Here is a 22,941-nt window from a genome sequence, read left to right as displayed (position 1 = left end):
CTTCCACGCGACGGGTGTTCCGGTTCAACCGTCAAAAAAGCAACCGCGAAATACCGTGTGGGACTGCCGCACTTGAATCGCTTGCACACAAGGAGCGAAAGAGAGAGAGAGTTTCACCCTTTCCGATCGTAAGAAGCACGCACAAACGTTTCCCAGGAAAAAAACGCACGATTACGAACCGACGCGGATGCTGCCGGTACGCTGTTTGGTGTAATTTACTGGAAAACTTTTCCTCCCCTGCTAGGCCTTCCCTTTCTCAACCCATCCGTTTCCCGCTTTGTTGCAAAAGATTGCGTGGAAAAACAAATACCAAACGTGCCACAAGTCGCCTCCAGCTAGTCGAGAGAAATCGAGCAGTGCAAAAGCTTTTCCCAAACGCCCGGCAGTGCGTTGTGTTCGCGATATTTTCCATCCCGTTTCTTTTTTCGGACCGGAAGAGGCGGGTGTGCAAGTGGCAAACGCAAAACTTTCGCGGAAAAGTTGCTGTAACGGAATCGGGAAACCTGCCCGGGATCGGCATCTGCTGGAAGGCTAAGTATAACACCTTGAAAAGTGCAATTTATTTATTCCTTTCCCTGGCTGAGTTTCCTTCGGGCATGGTGCTCACACAACCGCGGCTAAAGAAAATGTTGCTCCCTGCTACAGTGGCAAAGCTACTTCATTTAGTGCGTTACCTCTCGAACAAACATTTGCTCAACGGTGTTCGAATCGCACATTTTGTTTGGAGCAAAGTTTTCCCTACCGCCTGCACTGTCTCCCGCCATCTATCGAGCCTACGCTCATCATCGGCTTTCCTGTGTCCCATTGCCATTCCATTACTCGGAATTCGTTTTTATGCAATGAATATTTAAACGCCAACGCACACCGGAAACCACGGTCAAACAAGTCCCGATAAAGGCTGTTTTTCCCGAAATTGAATTAAAGCATTGATTTCGATTATTCCTATCATTTCCTTACCTACACCTGCACCTGCACCCGAGTTTGTTATTGATTCGAGTGTACAGCAATGTTTGTAGATAACGATTTTTATTCCTACCAACGTGAGCTGTCATTTTGCTCTATTTTTGGACCGCATGTTTGCGGTGTGAAGGAAATATTTGAAAAAAGAATACGTACATGTGAGCTGGAAAGTGTCTCAGTTTGGTGTGCGTTTTGCGGTGAGCCAAAAATACACAATTTTTTCCCCCGGAAACGACAAGGATCATAAATGGCATCCTCAACCAAAGGGAGAAAATTTTCCTTTTGTATGTGCTCTCGGGAAAAACTACACCACAAGCATCGTGCAAAATTCCATATAGTGCATAAGCAATTGAAAAGTATATCTAAATGTTAATTTTGAACGAATTTTGAAGTAAAGGTCTCTCCAGAATAAGCTTAGTTGATGACTAAATCTACTTATAGTCAATAATTTGAACTCTTCGGTTCCATCCAGTGAATTTGAATCACAACAAAGGATCTTATCTGTATTTTGTTGTCCAACTAGAACGTAGATAGCTATTTGTAATTATAAATACACACCGTGTGCTGTTTACTATTCATAATGAAAACCAATTCATACAAAGCGACGAGTGCAATGACACTAGGCTTTTTTAATTGATTTTGTGTTTGTTTTCTATTACATTTTACATGCATCATGTTAACATGGTAATAATTCCAAGAATTGTTACCTATGAATTTTAAAATTGAACAAATATAAATCCTCCGTAGACTTCGTTTATGAATGTATGTATGGCATAATCAGCGATGGATGAAAAAATAACAAATACTTCATCAAAACATACTCAACCTCCCATTCGAACAACACGAGCACTTCTGTTGTCAGCTGTGAACACATCAAACACACTTACATTCATGCCCTTGCAACTCTCTTCCCTTCCCAATCCCGTAGGACGGACAAAGTGTTCCAAAAGCAAAAGTTCAAATATTCATGATTTTGATATGCATTGATTGATGCTCCCTCGCCTGGGTACATGCAAATTTACTTCCCAGCCCTAGCAGCATTAGCTCAACTTCTCCATCATCGCCGTTGCTACCATTGCTAAAGCCCCTGTCGGTAAAAGTCGATTTCTATGTATGCCCCCCGCTCTGCGCCCTTAAGAATCTCTCTCTCTCTCTTTCTCTTTCAAACATCGTCCTTGCTCACGAAAACCGCACACTGTAATGCACCGATTACATCATGCGCCTGATGAAGTAGAATATGCAACCGAAAAGCATCACCACTGTCACTCAAAAGTTCATCTTCCGCTGCAGCTGCGTTGTAGCCCGGAAGCCCGGAAGAAGTCGATGGTTTCACGAAAGCGCCCGCGAAACCTAAACGGAACACACCACCGTGAACAAGAAAATCCAATGTCACCTACGGCGTAAGCCGGCTCAAGCCAATTTAGAGCACTGCGACGGCGATGGTGGTGCTACGATTTTCTATCCCCACGATCTCGACGACTGACGGTGTGCTCGTCGTACGGAAGCTGATGAGCATGCTGCCTCGGCACTAAGTGTTTCCTTCAATAATCATCAACCTTTGCCGCACAGGTACTACGATGCAGGGAACAAGATATGGGCGAGAGCAACGTGCCTGATTTATCCTAGGTGACATGAATTTTTCATCGCCTCTTTTGCTTTGCCCTCCCATTGATGGTCGTCATCTGGGAAGAAAATGATGACATCTCTTCACCTAGGCGCGCGCTGCTGTCGTCTACGTTTTGCTGGCAGGAGTTTGTTTTGTTTTAATACACCATCCTCTTCGTATAATTTCCTCGTTCGATGGGCGACTAGCTGCGATTGTGTACGGATGTTGGAGAAGACACTTTCCTTGCTGCTACCCCGCCACCAAAACATTCACCACATGCTTTTTGCTTATTTCACTTGCAGCGCGTTGGATGCGACCTTAAGATTGGCTCGACGAAGAAGATCGATGTGTGCGGTGTGTGCGGTGGCGATGGAACGTCCTGTACGCAGCCACTCTACCAGTGGGAAATTGCACCCATGTCACTGTGCTCCGTAACCTGTGGAGGTGGTAAGTATCGCTCGAACTGTTCTGTTTGTGGCCGATGTGACTGGAATGAATTCTGGCTGCCCTTGGCTAAGGGGTACGGAGGTACAGAAAAGAGAATTTAATACGTATGGGTTTCTATTTCCTGGTAAGCTCGGCGGGGTTTCAATGTCAGACGTCGGTCGAAGTAAATGTCTTCATTAGAGATGTGAATCTGATCTAAAGCTGGTGCCAGTCGTGTGCTTTTCAGTGTTAAGCAGAGATTCGAACGAATTCGTTTGAAGGCTACACGTATGTCAGTAATTTTCAGAAAACAATACCTTTTACATTGGAACTCTACATAATTATATCCGTATGATTCTCCTAATAATGGTCCGATTTTCCTGCAAAACCCCGGCCTAACAGCTTGAACGGCGTGAACCACTGGGTGAGCTCATTTTGATTCAACAGCTCAAGGCTCCAGCATGACAGTGTTCGTCAAGAGCTGTCTTAGTATCATCTGTTTCGCTAGAACTTCATCGTTCTTTCACATTCTTCCGGTCTGTTTCTCAACTGATTCGAATCGAAACTCCACACGCCATAAACTGCCTATCACACACACACAAACACAAACACGCCACAATACGACAATAGAATTCGATCTGACAGACGGTTCTTCCCACTCGCTTCTTGCCGCCGGTTACCAACAGTGCCATATCGATACCGAGATTACGTTGTCAAGTAAAATAATGATCTATTCGATTGATGACATTTTTTCCCGGAACGCATCTTGAGCCTTTTCTCTCTCTCTCAGTCTATCGATACGGTTGTGAGTTACTTGTCTCGCTTAAAGCACTCGCGTTGTCGTCATTGAAGCAGAAGCTTTGATCCAGACACCCACACTCCGGATACCAAATAAAAGAATTTTTTCACACATACAAAGACAACAACCAGCTCAAACCAGAAATGCTTTCCACCCGGCCCAACCGATAAAAAACGAAGGATTGAGGAAAAAGAGCTTAAGGTATTAGACTAAAAATATCACCGAAACGGTGTTTGCGCAAGAAATTCAATCACTTCAAATCGCACCGGCACGGGCACAGCATCAAAGGCGTACAACGGAAATTAAAACCAAAATATCATCCTTTTATCCCATCCCACACACACACTATGGCTGGGTTGTGGCCGGGACGCCGTTTTCCTTTGAAGAACGTGAAATGACGACCAAGTAATGACAAATCCTTTGAAGCAGATGCAAATTGAAGGCTCTCAGTGGGGAAGGCGACAGAGTTCTCGATACCGGGGAAAACATCATTTAATTATATTTACATCAATTCATCTACCTTTTGAACGGGCGACAATTTGCATTTCCTTGTAATAATCAGTACTTAAACGCTGCTTGTACTTCGCCCATTCGTAGGTTACAAGATGGCCATGCCGACCTGCCGGAACCGCGTGACCGGCGTGGATGTGGAGGAGTCACTCTGCAACGCTTCCTCCCGCCCGGAGCCCACCGTCGTCCAGTGCAATACCCATCTCTGCCCACCGAAGTGAGTAAAGCCAAAACTGCGACTTACTACGTCTTTTTTCCCCCTTTTTTTGGTTAATCTTTAATGTCAATTTAATCGTCTATCTTCCGCCAGATGGGTGACGGACGACTGGCGATCCTGCTCGAAACCGTGCGGCGGTGGCATCCGCGAACGGGTGGTGGTCTGTGCGGAGGAAAGCAATGGCGCCAAGAACAAGGTACCGGACGAGGCTTGCCGTGGAGTGAGACCGAAAAATCAGGAACCCTGCAACGTCCAAGAATGTCCCAAGTGGGTCGTCGGCGAATGGAGTGGGGTAAGTGTCGTTCTTCACAGTTAGCCATATTTATTGGACGCATTTGGGCGTTGTCCCATTTTTCTGTTGAGGACCACTTGCACAGTACTGCGGTAATGAGTAAGTTTTTCATTTTAAAAACCCTTGCCACGTGAGTTGCCTCGCCTCAAATCAGGACGACTGTACAGTAAAACCCCGGCCGGTCCTGTCGGTTCCGGAAGGAAGATTTTCTTCCGTTACTGCATGTAAAACAAATGCATCAGTGTGTATGTCTGAATGCAGGCAGAATACTTCCTGGGCTGCTCATATAACGACTCTCTGCCCGCGCTGGAACAGTGAGGGCTATATACATTTTATTGCCTGCGGTGTAACAAATGCACCAGCGACGCATCCATCGACGAAGCCAGCCACCATAAAACACCACACCATCCTTCCAGTAATTAGCCATTAATCGTCGGCTCCACTGAGCGCGTTACGATTGGCAACGCCATTTTTCGGTGGCCAGACGCTCCGGCAATCCATCTCCCAGCCGCGACGAATGCACATTCGCTGCCGAGTTGTCAACCGCTTGCATTCATTCGGCCGCCGTCGTCGCCACCATTCCAATCGCGGTCCAAATTTATCATTCACCATTGCTTCGGTACTCATGATGCTGTATGGGGATGGGGCGGTGGTGGGACGTGTGGGTCTGCGCCAAGTCGTGTCGCACATCGCAATAGGGAAATTGTTTTACTGAAGAATGTTTTATGGGGCAAAAGTTGGCTTCACCAACCGGCCGGCAATGCAGCTGCGGGAAGTGTTGGCCGCCATTCGCTGGCTCGCTTTATGATGATGATATGCAGCTGGTAGTATAATGGCATGCTTAATGTCCGTACAACACAAACGACAAACCCATCAATAATGGGAACGATCCATTGAAGTGTGCTGCAATTAGCAGTGGCGTTATTGTTCCCGCTGCGCTGAAGTGGCAGCCCAAGGTCGAGGGGAGTAGGGTCTGGAGTGGGTCAGAAAATTGGAACATTCTCAGAATAAAATATTTCCTGTTCAGTTTGCATGTTACATATTGCAGCTGCCATGTGGTGCCCACATTCCAGGAATGGTTGTTCACACATTCGTCCAATGTATTGTTTACCACCTGCTGAAAACCAAAGACGAAAATTCAAAATCGAAAGCGTTTCCTGTAAAACACAGTCTGAGCTTTTCTCAATATGCTTTTAGTACACTTTACAAATTCTTTGCAACAGATTTCCAGCACAAACGCAGTTGAATCCATCGCAAATCCTTGCGACATTGTTACACGTTTGCTTATGAACATTCTCACCAATTGCTGTAACAACGTTTGGCCCAATAACTTCTTGGAAACTTCTTCAGCAATACAATAAACTAGCCTTCCGTGGCGGAAGACACTAACCCATAACATTAATATCCCGTCCCAGTACAGTATCTCAACACATTAGCACGGAAAACACCACAACCAACAACACAAATCATCTGCACAAACTCGGCTCCTCCTGTACCACACCCACTCACACACGTACACGTGCTGCGGGAAATATGTTCCCTTTTCCCCAACCGTGTTCACATGATCCCATGCGCGGTATGTTTAGACAGTATCCTCTCACCACTTGCTCGCTGTACGTACCACCCCTCCGGACATTTACGTTCGATTTATCCAAAAGTCTAACTACACACAGCTCATGTTCGACTCCTTGCCAACAATATACTGCACTGAATGATGACGCGCGTGTCTGTGTATGTGCGGTGTGGCTACAGCAGCAGCAAATCATTTACGCCCATACAGCAGCTTCGCCGGAAAACGCGCTCGCCAGGGAGAAAGATCAAGAAACGTTCGCCCCAAAACGAATGGACACATCGACCCGAATATGATCGAGTGGGTGCTTATGGTAACAACAGTCGTAAAATGGCCGTCTTTATGGCTCTATTTAAATTTGCCGACTCTGTGAATTTATTGCCACAGCCTACGCGTTTGGGGAGAAGGGAAACGGTAGAGGCGGTGGGGTATTGCCGGCGGAAATAGGACTCGCTGCCTTATCGCTGAATTTGTAAGAACAATAGCCTCACACGTGTGTCCTCTGGTCGATTGGGCGCATTGCTTATTGCTTTCAGCTTTTCGCTTGGTCGCTTCGCATTTCGTCCTACTCAAAAATCCTCGTCCTCCTGTACGGCGCAGCCCCTCCAAGTGGTGCGTTTGTTTGTTTGGACATTTTATTCTTTTATATTTGGTGCTGTTGAAGCTGATGGTATTGCTTAAATATTGCTGGTTAGGACATGCGAGCTCTGGAAGTCGAGCCGAGCCAGAAGTCGATCCGCCTCAAAGCCTTCGATAAATGAGCATGTGAGTGTGTGAGTAAGTTTAAGTAGATTTATTGATTTATTAGGAAAGCGTGATGTTGGAGAATGTTTTCCTCTCAAAACTCTCTCGCATTCAAGGTCCAGCCTACATACGACCATCATTTATGTCGCCAATAAGCTACAACAAACGATGAAAATAAAGATCGACCGCCAGTACACATGCAAACACGGCCTTCTTCCAGAGCCCTAAAGTGATTTCGCTTTATTTGCTCATGTTTTGTGATTTTACAACACACTTGCTACGATCCTACCTTCCACTCTCAGCCAGCAAGCCCACGTAAATTACATTGCGTGCCCGCAACGTCCTAATTAGTCCAATCGAGAGGAAATTTAACCACTCGCCAAGACAAAACCTACCACCCGAACAATTTCCTAATGATTGGACCACTCTCTCTCTCTCTCTCTTTCTCTCTCTCTCTCTCTCTCTCTCTCTCTCTCTCTCTCTCTCTTTCATTCCCCTATAGTGCTCCGTTTCCTGTGGCAGCGGTATTCAGGTGCGCAGCGTTGAGTGTATGGACACGAACGGCCATTACAGTGCCCAGTGCGATCCGGGAGCGAAGCCAGTCACGGGGCAACCGTGCACCACGGGCATCATCTGTAATGCGGGTTCGGTTTCGTCGGGACTGAGCGGTGGTGCCAACACTGGTACAACGGTTTCGGGCTCATCAAATGCTGGCATCATCGCTGTACCGCCCTCGTCAGCCTCCGACTTCGATGGGCTTACGATGGGCGTCGAGAGTGAGGCAGAGCGGGCCAGCATTTCCGCCATGATGAAGGAGAAGGCCGCGATGCATCACGAGCGCGATCCGACGCTGATGACGTACAACGATCAACCGTACTATGCACAACCGCTGCGGCAGGATCGGTTACCGAAGGCGGAGAAAATCGTTTCCCAGCGGGTGCCCAGTGAAGCCACGTAAGTATCGTTGGGCTGTAATTTGCATCCACGGGTGCTGCACGGGTGCGAATGTGCATGTACAGTTTGTTGCGAACGGATTGAGTTTCGTGGGGAAATATTAAACGGTTTGCATGTGTTTTTGAGGCACCTGAATTACAATGGCTGCCTAAAAAAAAGCTCATTATTTCACTCCCATCTGTACAGCACCAGGCGTCTCCACATTTTAGTTTTTGCTTTTTAAAACAGACAACAGCCAGCATGAATTCATCTAACAAGACTTGCTCTGTTTTTGCCTCACTAATCTCTATTTCAAACAATAAAGTCATCAGTGTAACGACTGTAATCATGCAATTCCATCGCATTCGATCGATAACAAACGCCGCATGCCCTATCAAACGTCATCAAACAATTGCACCATAATTTCATGGCAGCATTACACCGTTGTTTCTCAGCACTTTCGTTCAATTGGCCGGGCATGAGTTGACGAAACGCTTGCAAAAGCGAAAGAGGATCCTTTACCTTTTTTTCACCCTTTTTATTCACTCCATCTGTCATTGAAAAATCAATTTCTCACCAGACGTGCCAGAGCGCTCACGAATGCATCTGGCAAATCATGCTCATCGCATCCTTATCCAATACGAATATAGCACCGATTTCGATGAATCTAAGTGCTAAGTAGCGCCCAGGTTCACGGCATCATTGCATTCATGTTCGGCCCTCAAAGTAGGAGATCACTCAGGTTGAATCGACAAACCCTGAGTGCCGGTTCACCACGTCGTCTTTCACAAGTGAAGTCATCCAGCGAACAATTTTCCAACCCTTCACAGTGTGGTGCATGAAAATATTATTTTTTTGCGTAAAAAAATAAGCCAAATAAGGGGCCAGAAAAAATCTTGCTTGTTCCCAAGCCACAAGTCACTTTGCAATCATACTCCAGAAAGCGTATGTCTCATCATCATCACCTCCATCATCATCAACGGCATGTGCAGCAGCATCATTAGGAAGAAGATTCCGCGGGCTCCGGAACGGGTGACGCTTACCAAAACGCAAAAGGAAAACCGTTTCCCTCGAGCAGAATCAAGTCATTCCGATTGCAATACGACGCAATTGAATCGAGGGAAAACTTCACCAAACATACAAAAAAACAACAAGAAAGCTTTGCAGAAACGAAACGATCAAACCTGCGGATGAAAAATGGATACCATCGAATGGTGCCAGCCGCACGACTAGCCGGCCATGACACAAGCTGCACTCAAGCCGGTCGCGCAACGGTTCGACTAAACCGGCAACGGACTCTCCTCCGATCCGTCAAAGACATTTCGTTCGCGCGGAAAATTCCTCGAACCGTCATCGCGTCATTCCTTCGCAGCATGCCATTGCATATGTGCTCCCTTAGCTCGACGTTCGACTTTTCATTTCTTGCCAGAGCTTTTCGCTCACCATTCTTTTTTTCTACCTTTTTTATCGCCGTTCCACGCTTACTGGTGTCAGATGAGAACACCTCCCGAGGCGTAGAATTCCGTGCCCCGGTCGCTCGCATCACTGATTGATGCTTTTGTTTTTCCGATGCCAGTACGCCGTACCGTCCGGCACGTTGCAATTGCACACGGCTTCCGACATCAATCATAGCGTTTTGCACAATAATGCCGTTGTACCGTGTGGAGGGGGGCGGGCGGTTGGTTTTGCTCTCCGGTGTTTGCTGCTCCGTGCTATTTGATTGTGTGCATTTTTCTGGCACCAGAGCTAGAAACACGAAAATGTGTGATTGTTTTGAAGTGTTTGTGCGACCAAATCTCCTGCGCTGAACTCGCCCCAAAAGATTCTTTATTTCGCCCGTTTGTTTGACGGGCAAATATGTACGCATTGAAAATGGAAATGACGACATACTAAACTGGGCACTGGTAGCAGCACAAGAGCAACGTATTTTCGTTCAATTAAAGCGACACTCGCTCTAACAACAGGTTGAGTTTTCGTGTGACATTAAAGTGCGCGTTAAATCATTAATCTACTTCCGCTTCCTACGCCATTAACACATTTATTATCGATAACATTATCCATTAACGTTCAATTAGGTGTTTTTCGAATGTTCTTTGTTGTCTAATATTTGATTCATGTAATTACATTTTACTTCGATTCGTTAACTTACATTTTCTCTATCTCTATGTAATGATGTATTTTGTGCTCCTTTCTTCTTTACCTTCCAAAATTCGTTCTTCGTCTATAATATTCATGTATTTCTCTTATCGCTTCTCTTTTTCTCTTTCTCTCTCTCTCTTTCTCTCTTTTCCTGTCTACTTCTCCAATCTCTCCTCTCATTCCCTCTCACAATGCTTTTCGTACGTATCTTTGCTTGCGGACTTGCAGCTTCATTCAGGACACCGAATGGTCACCGTGCAGTGTGACGTGCGGCGAAGGGATCCGCCGGAAGCCGTTCCGGTGCAAGATTTTCCTCGAATTTTCCAAGCGCGTCGCGGTGCTAAACGATTCGCTCTGTCACGCCTACAAACCGCTGGACGAGGTGGAACGTTGCGTCATGGAGCCGTGCTCGTACTCGCACAATTTCGAGGACACCTATCTCAAGTACAGAAAGCCAATCATTATTTCGTACATTATTTCTTGCCCTTTTTGTTTCCTCAGTTGGGTTTGGGTGGTTTTAATTTAGTTAATTTCCTCCACGGTAATATTTCATGCTTTTCTCCTCTCTCTCTCTCCTTCCACGTACAGGGATGGAAATCGGCAGAGCTTGGAAAACATTAAGGTACACGTGTCCGTCCCGGGCAAGACGTACTCCTGGCGAGAGGAAGGCTACACCAGTTGCAGTGCGTCCTGTCTCGGCGGTGTAGAGGAGTTGATAATCAATTGCGTGCGAGATGACACGAATAAGATTGTGTCTCCGTTTCTCTGCTCGCCAGAGACGAAACCGGAAGCGCGCATTCGCACCTGTAACGACATCCCGTGTCCTCCGCGGTGGAACTATTCCGAGTTTACACCGTGCTCCAAGTCGTGCGGCTTTGGGATACAGACGCGCGAGGTGACGTGCATCCACGAGGTGACAAGGGGAGGAGAAAACACAATGATCGTACCGAACAGTATGTGCACGACGAAGCCACAACCGGACCGGCAGTACTGCAACATCATCGACTGTCCCGTCCGGTGGGAAGTGTCCGAGTGGAGCAAATGTTCAAAGTAAGTACCTGCAGTAACACATCTTCTTGAAGAAGCCAATAATCGATACGCAACTCATCTTTAGATCTTGTGGCGGAGGTTTCAAGGAGCGACGCGTCGAGTGCAAACAGATCATGGCCCAGGAGCACAAGGTAGAGCGACCGGCATCGATGTGTCCGAGCAGCAAGCCGCCGGACAAGAAACCCTGCAACACCAAGGCCTGTGCACCGGAAGATCAGCGACCGCCGATTGCGGGCACCAACTCTACCTTCATTCAGCACGACCCCAAGAAGAACAAGATTACGCTGAAGATTGGCGGTGCAGCGACCGTCTTCTACGGTACGCAGGTTAAGATCAAGTGCCCGGTGAAGCGATTTAATCGCACCAAGATCCGCTGGACGAAGGATCAGCAACCGTTGCTGAAGACGAAGAAGATCAAAATGTCGAAGAAGGGCGCACTGCGCATACTGGACGTAACGTTCCGCGAGGCGGGCATCTACACGTGCCATGCTGGGCTGAGCCATGCGGATCTGAAGCTGGCCGTCAAGGCGAAACCGGGCGGCGAAAATCAGCCGAACGAAGATCACGATCGACACCGGGGAGCGGATCCGAATGCACTGCTGGCTAACTCGTACGCAATGGCCAATGGGAATGAGGAAGAGAAGAGGTAAGAAAGATGCTCCCGAGCAGCCAACCCTTACTTTCATTGTCTTTATCTCAATTCTCAGTGGGAGGAAAAATCGAGATCGCAATCGAGGGAGAAATCGACAACGACAACAGCAGGACACGCTTCTAACTGAGCACGGCGATGGATCGGACGATGAGGTAAGTGACAACCAGAAAGTGGAGGTAAAGGATGCTTACTGAAAACCAAACCAATCTGCTGCGAACCGTATGGAGTTAGCTTTCTGCTAGTAATACATTAAACATACGCTCCCCACTATATCCTCATTTTGTAAGCTATATTAACCCGCCGATCTGTCTCTTTCTCTTCTCTCTATCACGACGCTAATATCAACTCTTTAACTGAACTTCTCCGTCCCTGAATCAAACAAATGAATAATCAATCCCCTGTCACGTCACGACCGAAAAAGGAACCCCTGCGGTCACACTCGCAAATGACTGTGTCGGGCAGTACGGTAGCGTCGGACGCGTCGGCCGCGGCCAGTTCCGGCACCCGTACGTTACCATTGCCCCACTTCCAGCACCTACTGGCCGGCCTACAGGTGAGATGAGGAGTTTTACCAAAACTTTCACCGCAGCTACACCGGAAGAGAGGAGGGATACATTTGTCCCACCTTTTGTGGTGCAGAGTTTGTAAACGAAATATTAGCACGCCCCAGTTCACGCCTGCACAGCACGCAGGTTGTCGTTGCATGATTTTGCTTTGTGTTTCGTTTTGCACGGTTTTCATAGCACGGTTTATGTTTCTTTTTACGTCTGCATGATTGTGTTCAATGTTGTGTCTTATGATTTGTTTCAAAATTATTTCCTTCCCTTGCTGCTTACACCACTCAAAGCCGATGTACTCTACACTGTAAATAGCCTCCAAGAATGCATCCCTAAAAGCGTATCTCTGTACTTGTAAAGATATTTCATATCCTTTGAGGTTTAGCTCTGTTGCTGTCTGTTTGCATCTCTTCGAGTACAACGCAATGCTTTTGTTCTGTAAATGATTAGTCCATCTGTTTTTCTTCGCTACTGTTCTATATCAATCCTCCAACGAGCCACTCGTTCTGCTGTCTCGTATCTGAAACACCAAACAGGGATCTGGCTCCTTGATGACGTGAAAAAGGTTTCATCCATCACAAATCACATGAAAGCTTCCGATTCTAGGAACACGTTGAAGGGTTTCCCGGGCTAAAAGGATCCCACAAGGACATCCATCCCTTTCCATTAACATCGTTTCCATTAACATTTGCATTATTAATATGTCTTGCATTGCGAAAGGGCCCATGTGCAATATTACATGTGCTACATTTTTTTCTCGCATGAAACCAGCTCATAAGCAGATATTTATCATGAATGTATTTGCCTATAAATAAAATGCGTTTATGTTTTCATTTGGAAAGCTCCAAATTTTTGGCATCACATTTAGCCATAATCCTTTTCGCACCATTCGCAAATATGCAAGCGTGGCACAACAGCAACAAAAAATTCAATCAGCAAACATATGAATCAGGTAAAAATAACACAAGCATTCATAATCACCCGTGGGCAGTACAGCCAGCGGCAAACATTTCACACGCCGTTCGAAAGAGCCCTCCACGAACCGCAGACCTGAATGGGGCAAACCAGGCGTGGAGGCGACAGCGACGATTGCAACGATTTGCGGTGCCGGTTTAATTAAAAGCATTCATACGAATGGAATGTGTCAATCCGGTATTTTTCATTCGTAAATAAATTATTACGGAACATAATTATCCCCCTTTAATCTCGGCCGTGTGTGGCGAGGTGTGGCTGGGTATAATATTCAACCGAAAATCCATAATGACCGTACCCCGTTTTCGCATATGTGTTTGTGGGAGATGGAAGTGCTGGTCATCTCCTCTTTATGGTCCCGTATTAAAGGGTAGGAAGAGGCCGAGGACAGCTTACGGCCCATAAAAAAGGACTGAAACCCGCCATAAACGATAATATGCAGTACGCAGTTTTCACAAATAAACAAAAACTCTCCAGCCCAACATCCGGCCGCACTATCGGGCGGACGAGATCAGTCGATCGCATTGTCACTAATCGCTCGTACGGTTTGCCAGTTGCAAAGCTAATGGGTGCGTTTATCACTGTCAATGGCCTTTTATCACCCTTCCTAGTGTCCGCGTTCGCTGCCCGATGGGGAAATCAAATCCGAGATTTAAACAATCCGTCGGGATTACTAAAACCACTTTTATCTAGCTTGGTTTTTATGCCTTCAAACTCATAGCAATTCAATGGAATGGCAAACAAAAAACGGTGAATTCAATTCACCCACACCCTATCACACATAGCCAACGCTCAGTCACTTGGCTCATAAAATGGAACGACAGTTTTTCTGCTGGGATAATTGTTTTTCGATCGCCATATTACGTTCGACGTCAAACAGCTGTCGTTGAGAATGGGGTGGAAAAATCAAACTCTGCCTGAAATACGTCCTGCAAGACTTAAGAGCGTTTTTTTTTAATATGTTGCCACCGTGGTTTTGTTAAACCAAACAACACCCACTTTATGGTGAGTTGGACAGCAAAAAAAAAAATGATTATGCGTCACGCTTCCTTTCCACTCCCGAGCGACCGCAGTGCCTTTCGTGTTGTTGTTTCTCCGTGCAGCCCCTTTGTTTTGGGGGAACATCAACCACGCAAATGTCCTTGATCAAAATTTCACCGGGTTTGCGATTAAGCGGTTGAAGTTGTTCGACCGCCAGACCAGAGAAAGAGGAGAGTGAAAACGTGAAACGATTATTTAAAAAAAAACATACACCACCACTGCACAACAGGTTTTGCACTGCCAAATATCTCACCACGCTGTGCTCGATGGTTGGTAAACACGATTTATGCTGTCCACGGACGGCGACGGCAAGGAAGAAGAATGAACCAAAAACAAAAAAAATGAACGAAACACCCGCGAGAAACACTAATTACTTTAATTAATTATCGTTTCGTTTTGGAGCCAGTTTAAGCGATGGGCATTGGTAAAAGTAAAGTCGAGTGGCTGAGTGGTGGTGTTGCGAGGTTTTTTTTAAATATATTTTTGTGTTTGTTTCCGAAATTCGCTCGCCCAGAGGTTCGTAATTCGTGCCACAGTTCGATTGCTGTGGGGGGGAATATTTTATGTTGCGGGAAAGCTTCATCCATGCCTCTTCGTACTGTAAGCATGAAGCGTTCGTTTGTGTCTGTGTTGTATGTTGTTGTATTTTATTTTATTACACCGTATTGCAATCACCCAATTAGGACATGTTGTTGATCAAACGTATCAAAGTAAAGCACAAACCCGATATTATACTTTGAATTTTTCTCCCTTCTTCTTTTCCTACCAACCGTCACCACTGCCCGTATCAATCCTTTCCTCCTTCCCGTAACCCTAACGCATACACACATGGACACAAATAGGTAATTTTCCTCAGCCTAACTGTATTTATGTTTCATCTCGCCCTCATTACCTGGAAAAGCAGTGTTGTTTTTGATAAATGGAGGACAATTTTCACACCACTCATATCATAATGCTCCAAACTCCCGTGCCTAACACAACCCCACATGCACTGTGATGAAAGGGTATAAGTGTACAGCCAATCGCCCACAATCTCTCTTTCTCTCTCTCGCTCGTTCTCTGTGTATAGTGCATACTTTCACCAAGCACCTTTTGATTTTTGCCACAAAACTCACCAAATAAATCACCTCTCAATGTCGGTCGATTTTTTTAACCGGCTCACTTCTTGAAGTCACCTTTTTGTACGCTCTTGTCCTAATCAATAACAATTTTCCCCAGCGTTCGTACTAATTTTCTCTCTATCCGCTTTCTTGTCCGTTTGCTTCTTTTCCTATGATAGCTTCTTTGGCCATTTCAGACATTCAGCAACAGTAAGAACTACGGACAGCAGTATCTTGCCGAGCGCGGCTACGATCCGTTCGATGGGTCGATCGGTAGAGGGGATGTGGAGGACGAGGAGCCACCGAGGCCCATGAACGTGTATCAGCTGCTGAAATCGCGCCACACCAGTGAATCCGTGGACGAGCCAATGATCCACGACGGACAGGCAACGGAGGGCTACGAGTTCGAGTGGATGACAACGCCCTGGTCCGAGTGTTCGCAGACATGCGGTGCCAATGGGGGAGGATACAAGGTACGATGAGGCACGCTGCCTTCCATCTGACAGTGCGTGGCATTAACTTTCGATTAAACTTCAGCTCCGATCGGCCCACTGCATGCTACGGATGAGCAATTCCAGCCGCACCGTCGACAACAGCTTCTGCGAGGACGCTGGCCTGCCGGTGCCGGAAACGGTCGACAAATGTGGCAACATCGACTGTCCGCGCTGGGTGACAGCGGATTGGAGCGGCTGTCAGCAGTCCAAGTGCTTCTCGTGGCACACGGCGCTCCAGCGGCGTGACGTGTACTGTCAGTTCGATGGCGAGCGTAGCGACGAGAAGGTGTGCGAGGACCAGGAGAAGCCCGTCACCAAGCAGGAGTGCTACAACGAACTGTGCAAAGGTGTTTGGCGTGTCGAGCCATGGTCCGATGTAGGTTTTGTCTCGTAACTGTATTGCGACAGCATAAAAAAGCCCGGAAAGTATTCATTTCGTTTTTCTGCTACTCATTCTCATTCGCCAGTGTAATGCGGCCTGCGAAGGACAGGGCATCAAGTACAGGATACTACAGTGCGTATGGTACGGCACGAAAAAGCCGGCAGGCAGCGCGTGTCGTGAGCTGCCCCGACCAGCGGTCATGAAAGTTTGCAAAGGACCACCATGTATTTCGAATCGTGAGTAAACCTCCGACCTACGATCGAGCTTCTTCAGCACGACTTTACTAACACTGAAATCCGTTCTCTTTCCAGTTTCGGAGTGTAAAGACTTGTCGAGGTACTGTAAAAATGTAAAAAGCATGGGCCTTTGCAGACTGCACCGTTACCAGCAACAGTGTTGCAAGACTTGTAGGTTTAATATTTACCACTAAGGATCGCAAAGAACGAAAACACCGGACTGCCAATCGATACCGCGCTGGATGTGGCGCTTGTATGACGCTTTTGGAAACTTCCGATGATGTTCGGTGTATTTGTTGGAAAAGCGTCTCCAGCCTCCAATAGGATAAGCGCGGCAAAAGGATGCAATCCTTGCTGCTCCTTGCCTGTCCACTCTTTCTTTCACCTCCAGAACCACCAGCGCCAATGGCCCCGGTATACACAACTGAAACTGAAACAGCAACGAACTTGTGTATGATACGGAATAGCTATTGACACCTACTACCGAAGACTTATTTAAAATAGTCAATTATGTGTACTTGACTATGAGCGTTGCTGAAATCCAGCCATCCACACTTATAGAGACAGCACGGCGCAGTACTTGGATCAAGGTGCAACTGTTAGATTATTGTTGAAGGACTTTGATGGAGTGAGCTGAGTGCTAGTACTGCAACAGGAGACACTCTGTTTTCCTCTGAAAGTAGACAATGTACTTTGGACAGACGAACGATGTAGCAAGCTGGTAGCATACACTCCCAACTACACGACCTACACGACCACAAGAATGCCAGAGGCGTCTGTTTGTTAACTTCGCAGAACTGTTGGATTCTATGTATATAGGTAAAGCAAAAGGAGGAAGAAACTATAGAAAAAAAAACCCTATAAATATAAATATAAATACATATAGACGCAAGCATAGGGAAAAGCAAACCAGACTCCACAAGGCGTAGCACTAGGTTTAGGTAAAATTTGATGAGCGAGAGGGAGACCGAGCGAAGAAGTGAACATAGTAATATATAAATTAAACCGATCGACTCTAAACAAACGAAGTTCAGGTTAGCTCAGCTCAGCTTACCGACATGATGAACGAAGGACAGCAGATAGCAAATTGCCAGCACGCTGTCGTAATGCTTCTGTAAACGTTCAGTGCTTTTTGATAGTGGGGATAGGTAGGTGTGCTGCTGCAAGTATTATCGTGTGTTGAAATAGAAACCATACCCACTCACATACACACACCCATACACACATCTATTTCCGCTTTGAAAATGAGTCATTTACAGGTCAAATCACATTCTTCTTCATCTCTCACCCATAACGTCGATTTCCTTTTCGTGAACTCACTCTCCCAAGTTAATCAGCCAAAGGAATGTATTCTGTCAACATCTGAACCAATCCATCAGCTATTTCTACACTGTGAGTCCTTCTAGTGAGCCTAACAGATTTCCAATAACGTGTTACTTTTGCTTACCCTTGCAGTGGAACGTATTTCCCCATTTTCATACCATCTATCATTCAACATCAATTGTTCCATTCCATACTCCCATACAAACAACACCTCCAAACTATGCGCTATGTAAGTGAAGCGATATTTAAGAAACTATCCAAATAAAAACCAGTGGGAACAGTATAAGCGGGACGAACATTTTTTGGCTGCCAATGCAGCGGTCCCTGCGAACCATGGGCAGTTTGCCACCACACCCTAATCAACTCACACTAAGATAAATCTTTTTTCCTTTCCAACGCTTTCTAATTATACTATTTACTCTCCCCCTTCCATTTCCTATTGTTCATAAGTAATCATACTCTTCAAACTCTAACGAAACAAGACGCGTGCCGCGTGCGAAACACCCGTGCCGGAAATTTCATTTCGTTCTATACACAGGGTCAGACAGAAGAGCGTTAGTATAAAAAAAACGGAAAAGTAAATGAAGATCCAAAGTCCAAAGCAATGCAAGTTTCCATAGCAAGCGAGACGAGGCGAAAACAAATTCGGAGCGAATAGAAATGACTATCATGTTTTAGGAAGCCAATTTCGGAGCAATCGTTGGGAGCTGGAAGCAGAGCGGTTATTGAAACATAAAACACATGAGTAAGAAATAAAGCAAAAACATACAACAAGAAAACTCGTTCTTCTTTACATAAAAGCAAAGCAAAACTAGAGGTAAATGAAAAGAAAATATTGAAGCAAAGACCAAACGATAATGTAATTCACCAGACAGAAACAAATCAAAGCGAAGTAAGCAGGTAAGCATTCACCTATTTTCCATTCAAAACAAAATGACTGAAAAATGAACTGTGTACATAAGGGCAAAGAGAACTCGCCCGAACAAATCATTGGTCTCCAACGAGTTGGAAAAATTGAATAAAACATAAGTAAAGAGTTAAATTCAAAGGGATTTTCTCCAAAAGTTTTGTTGTGCAGATTCATATTGAACTGTTTGATTTGCTCAACAAAGTATTACACACATTTCAAAAATGATTCCTGCCTTCTGTTTCGTTTAGTATTTCTTTCTCATACCATTGCAAACATTGCTCGCTAACGATATTTGACGATTCAACTAAAACTAATGACAAATGAAAGCGAGGACGTTAAAACAGTTTGATAAATATAAGATCTATTAACTTAGTTAGAAAAAAAGGAAATAACTATATAAACGAAAAACAATCGCAAAACAAACCAGCGAGTGTGCGACTATGTTGCCAGGACGTGAAAACAATATATTAAACACAAGAAAATGAAATTACCCAATAAAACAAATTTGAAAAGCCTAGTTGACACAGCGAACCATCGGATCGTTAGTTAAGAGAAAACAAGTACGTTAAAACGTTGGAATTAAAACGAAGCTGCAACACATCCATTTCGAACTGCAATTGCCGATGCGGGATTGCAATGTCAAGCCCTCTACAGAGCTACAGTTTAATCTTTTGCCGCAAAAACCGAACGCAAAATAATTATTCTACACATGCAACCGAACGGAGCAAATAGTTAAAGTAATTAATAACGATGGGATTATTGATAACAGAACTGCATAAAGGTGGTAGTGATGAAATTCCTGTAAATTTGAGATGAAAAATAATACATAGAACATAAATAAGGAAAAATAGGATTGCACTGATGAGCGAGGAGTAAACATTTGTAAGTTAAGAGAACACTAGCTACACCTAAGGTAGCAGACTAAGTATAATCGAGTTCTTGATTTATACTCCTTTAAACTCTTCGTTTCGCTTTGCTAGTTGTGAATAGTTTTCAAACTGTTCGTTTGATTTGATGTTTTGGTTCAATACGTTTCATTACCACTTTATACGTGCTAGACACTGCTCCCCGTAGGAAGAAAGTTATTAGCAAAACCGTTTCACTATGCTCCTGAGCTGAGAGGCTCCAGCAAGTGTGTTAGAGACAAATGCAACCCCCATGGGATGGAAAGATTGTGCGCAAGAGTGCATTCATGTAAAAATGTGATACTTTTCGCCCAGCCATTGGCCCGGCCAAGTTGTCTGTTAGAGCAGTACGGCAACAACGCTGCCGGAAGTTTGTATGATACACCAGTGTAACCAAGCAAGAGTGCCGATAGCTACTCGAACGTTAATTATTTAATGCTGTTTCATAGATACATAGTGTGCTACTTCGCCAGATGATGAGTCAACATCGTTGAACGATCGTGTGTGTTTAGTTGATCATGAGAAGAGAACTGTAACTAGCAAACAGATGCATTTAAACGCCCCTCTTCTTCTCTGTTTTCCGTTTCAACAATCAAACAACGCAAAACCAAAAATTTTACCCGTCGAAATACCCCATCCCATATGCGGGTCACAATTTAAAAAGCTTTACCCATGTTTCATTGATTTCCGATGCTGCTGTGTTACCGTGTTTCAGTTTTATGGACAAAGCCTTCGGCACTAACGGAAATTACCGACAATTACTAACCCAAACCAAACCTAGAAGTTGAATACGAATGACGATGGTACTAAAACGGTGATCAAACGGATTCTTGCGATTTAAAATAACCAAACTCTTGTCATCCAAGGAGGAAGAGGAAAAGCGTACGAATAATATGAATATACCGTGGAAACTAATTTCATCTATTGCGAGCTGGTTGCTTATTTAGCCTTCCGACAAGGGGAGTCGATTAGAACATTTTCTTCCCACAACGGAACAGAACAACATTGCAAAGCCAACTAACATTCAACACACTAAACAGCAGCAGATGCAGCATCAACAACAAGAAACAAACGACTATATTTATGATAATTATACATTTCACTGTAATATGATTATCATTAATATTAAACTATTATACAATTTAAAACAAAATCATATATAGGAAGGTTATTAGTTAAACAAGAAAGCTTCGGGATGCGCCCGAACACCCTGAACTGCTGTGGAGAGGCCTACGTCTAAGCTCTCTACGCAACTATTGAACAGGCGAAAACTAAAACCAGAACGGCAATACACACATACACTTTCACACATACACACTCTCACAGGCATAGCAGAAAGTGTGGAAACATGAAAAAGGGGGAAAATAAAGTATTTTTTATTTAAAATGAAACCAAAAACTGCTCAAATGTGCAATGGAAATTAATTTTTTTTAGTGTTTTTTATGATGACCTTTGAATGTATTTTTGACATTTTACCGTAAAAATAACTACCAAGGCATAGCTTTTGAAACAGTGAATGAACCACATACATATGTTATTTAAAATCTGTCCTCAAGATTCACGATAACTTCACACTGTGACATGCGCAGTACCACTGTGTGCGTGCTGTGATGTACAGTGCATTGTATAAATATAATGTACCGTTGCTGAACTCATAGCACATTCCATAGCCAATGGTAGTAGTATTTCACAAGGCTTAATGCACCACATTATGTAATGAGCTCAATTATTATATCATTCCTCAAAGATATTTTAGAAGTGTGTTCTTTAACCTTTTCATTAATCTCGTTGTAGTCTCCGATCAAATGTTATGAAGGGAAAGGAGAAAAAACATTACCATCATAGAAACATTTTTCATGCATATTTTTTCTCATTTGATCTCTTAATTACATCATTTATTTATTTATTTATTTATTTCTACAAATGTCCGCCTCGAGGGCTTAACAATGTTTCTTAATTACTAAGGAAAGGATAAGGATGAGGAAGAGTGAAGACGAGAACGGAAGAGGGATAAAGGAGTGTTAAAATCGAACAAATGATAGTATGAATTAAATGCAATCTGCGCAGGTATCGTGCTACATCTTCTATAATTCAATTAATATCACAATGCGTCATAAATCCCAACCGATCAACCCCACGCACACGTCACTCATTCATTGATCAGATTAGATTTCATTCAACACTGCTTCGCTCCGGCAACAGCACCGTGCCGCTTTGCACCAGCTTTATGCTACCAGCGATGAGCTCTAGCCCTGTTGGCGACACTCGTCGAGCAGAGTGCCGTGGCAGTGGGCGGAGCGGAAATCACCTATTGACAAACCAAATGTGTGCACATGCATAAACCCATTGTCAATATATGAGCACATCCTGCTTCAATGTTGCCCCCGGCTAGAAGCTGTGGCCAAATCGACACATAAACACACTCACACACACACAATACCGGCCATACTGGACCAGACTTTAAGCCAAGTGCTCGAGATTAGTGAGATTAAAAGAAAAGACATTTCACTTAAGCCGAGCATATCGCAAACTGACCATCATCATGCTGATATGATCATCCTCGTCCGGTTGCATGGTTGTGCTGCTCTAGCCGTTGGCGACCGCGGCAAGCAACCCCGCTGGTAGTCAGCTACACAGCAATAGCGAAACGCTCGGGAGGAGTTGGAGCTGTACGTGGACCGTGCCGTCGGTGTTAAGTGTGAATTACGGATGGTCTGGAAAATTTATGTGCCCACCGTCTAAACGTACCTCCGGTGGCCAAGAAGGTACCGGCTAGAACAGCGCCGCAAACCTTATCTAACTCTTGTCCATTTGACGCTTGTCGGAGCTCTGGACCGGTGGCCTTCAGTCAGTAGCGCACGGCACGAGCGACGCATGGAGAAATTGGTATTCGTGGCGGGAACACGGTCACAATCAACGCCGTGTCGAATGAGGTTGGCACTATCCATGTGCTCTTGATTATGCGATCTCTAGGTTAGTGAGGCTAAGTGAACGGATGCCGTCTTTTTGTCTGGAAAAATTGAATCAGAAATTTGCTGTTGTTGATACATATTTTTAAAACAATAAGAAAAATAAACTGTCTATTCTAAATTTTAAATAAATGTTTTCGTTTACCTAGAGTTA

General features: G+C 44.9%; 1 protein-coding gene across 5 annotated transcripts in view; it reads left to right on the top strand.

Annotated features, from left to right (window-relative positions):
• LOC121596128 (protein madd-4) overlaps window positions 1-21,203 on the top strand; it is a 119,781-nt gene extending 98,578 nt beyond the window's left edge. For 2 of the 5 annotated variants that reach the window (XM_041920799.1, XM_041920797.1), the window contains exons 8-20: window positions 2,869-3,013; window positions 4,389-4,518; window positions 4,612-4,810; window positions 7,627-8,078; window positions 10,425-10,640; window positions 10,785-11,246; window positions 11,311-11,892; window positions 11,954-12,050; window positions 12,320-12,451; window positions 15,748-16,041; window positions 16,106-16,438; window positions 16,530-16,680; window positions 16,756-21,203. In XM_041920799.1, coding sequence (XP_041776733.1) covers window positions 2,869-3,013; window positions 4,389-4,518; window positions 4,612-4,810; window positions 7,627-8,078; window positions 10,425-10,640; window positions 10,785-11,246; window positions 11,311-11,892; window positions 11,954-12,050; window positions 12,320-12,451; window positions 15,748-16,041; window positions 16,106-16,438; window positions 16,530-16,680; window positions 16,756-16,874 — 3,312 coding nt within the window. In that variant the 3' untranslated portion in view covers window positions 16,875-21,203. The remainder of the gene's footprint in view (window positions 1-2,868; window positions 3,014-4,388; window positions 4,519-4,611; window positions 4,811-7,626; window positions 8,079-10,424; window positions 10,641-10,784; window positions 11,247-11,310; window positions 11,893-11,953; window positions 12,051-12,319; window positions 12,452-15,747; window positions 16,042-16,105; window positions 16,439-16,529; window positions 16,681-16,755) is intronic. The other 3 variants (XM_041920800.1, XM_041920802.1, XM_041920801.1) reach the window with 3 other exon arrangements.
• Window positions 21,204-22,941: the final 1,738 nt, after the last annotated feature.

Source organism: Anopheles merus, chromosome 3R (genome assembly GCF_017562075.2).
Source record: "Anopheles merus strain MAF chromosome 3R, AmerM5.1, whole genome shotgun sequence".
NCBI classification, from domain to species: domain Eukaryota; kingdom Metazoa; phylum Arthropoda; class Insecta; order Diptera; family Culicidae; genus Anopheles; species Anopheles merus.
Note: the sequence above shows the minus strand (reverse complement) of the source record. Positions and strands in the feature narration are given on the sequence as shown.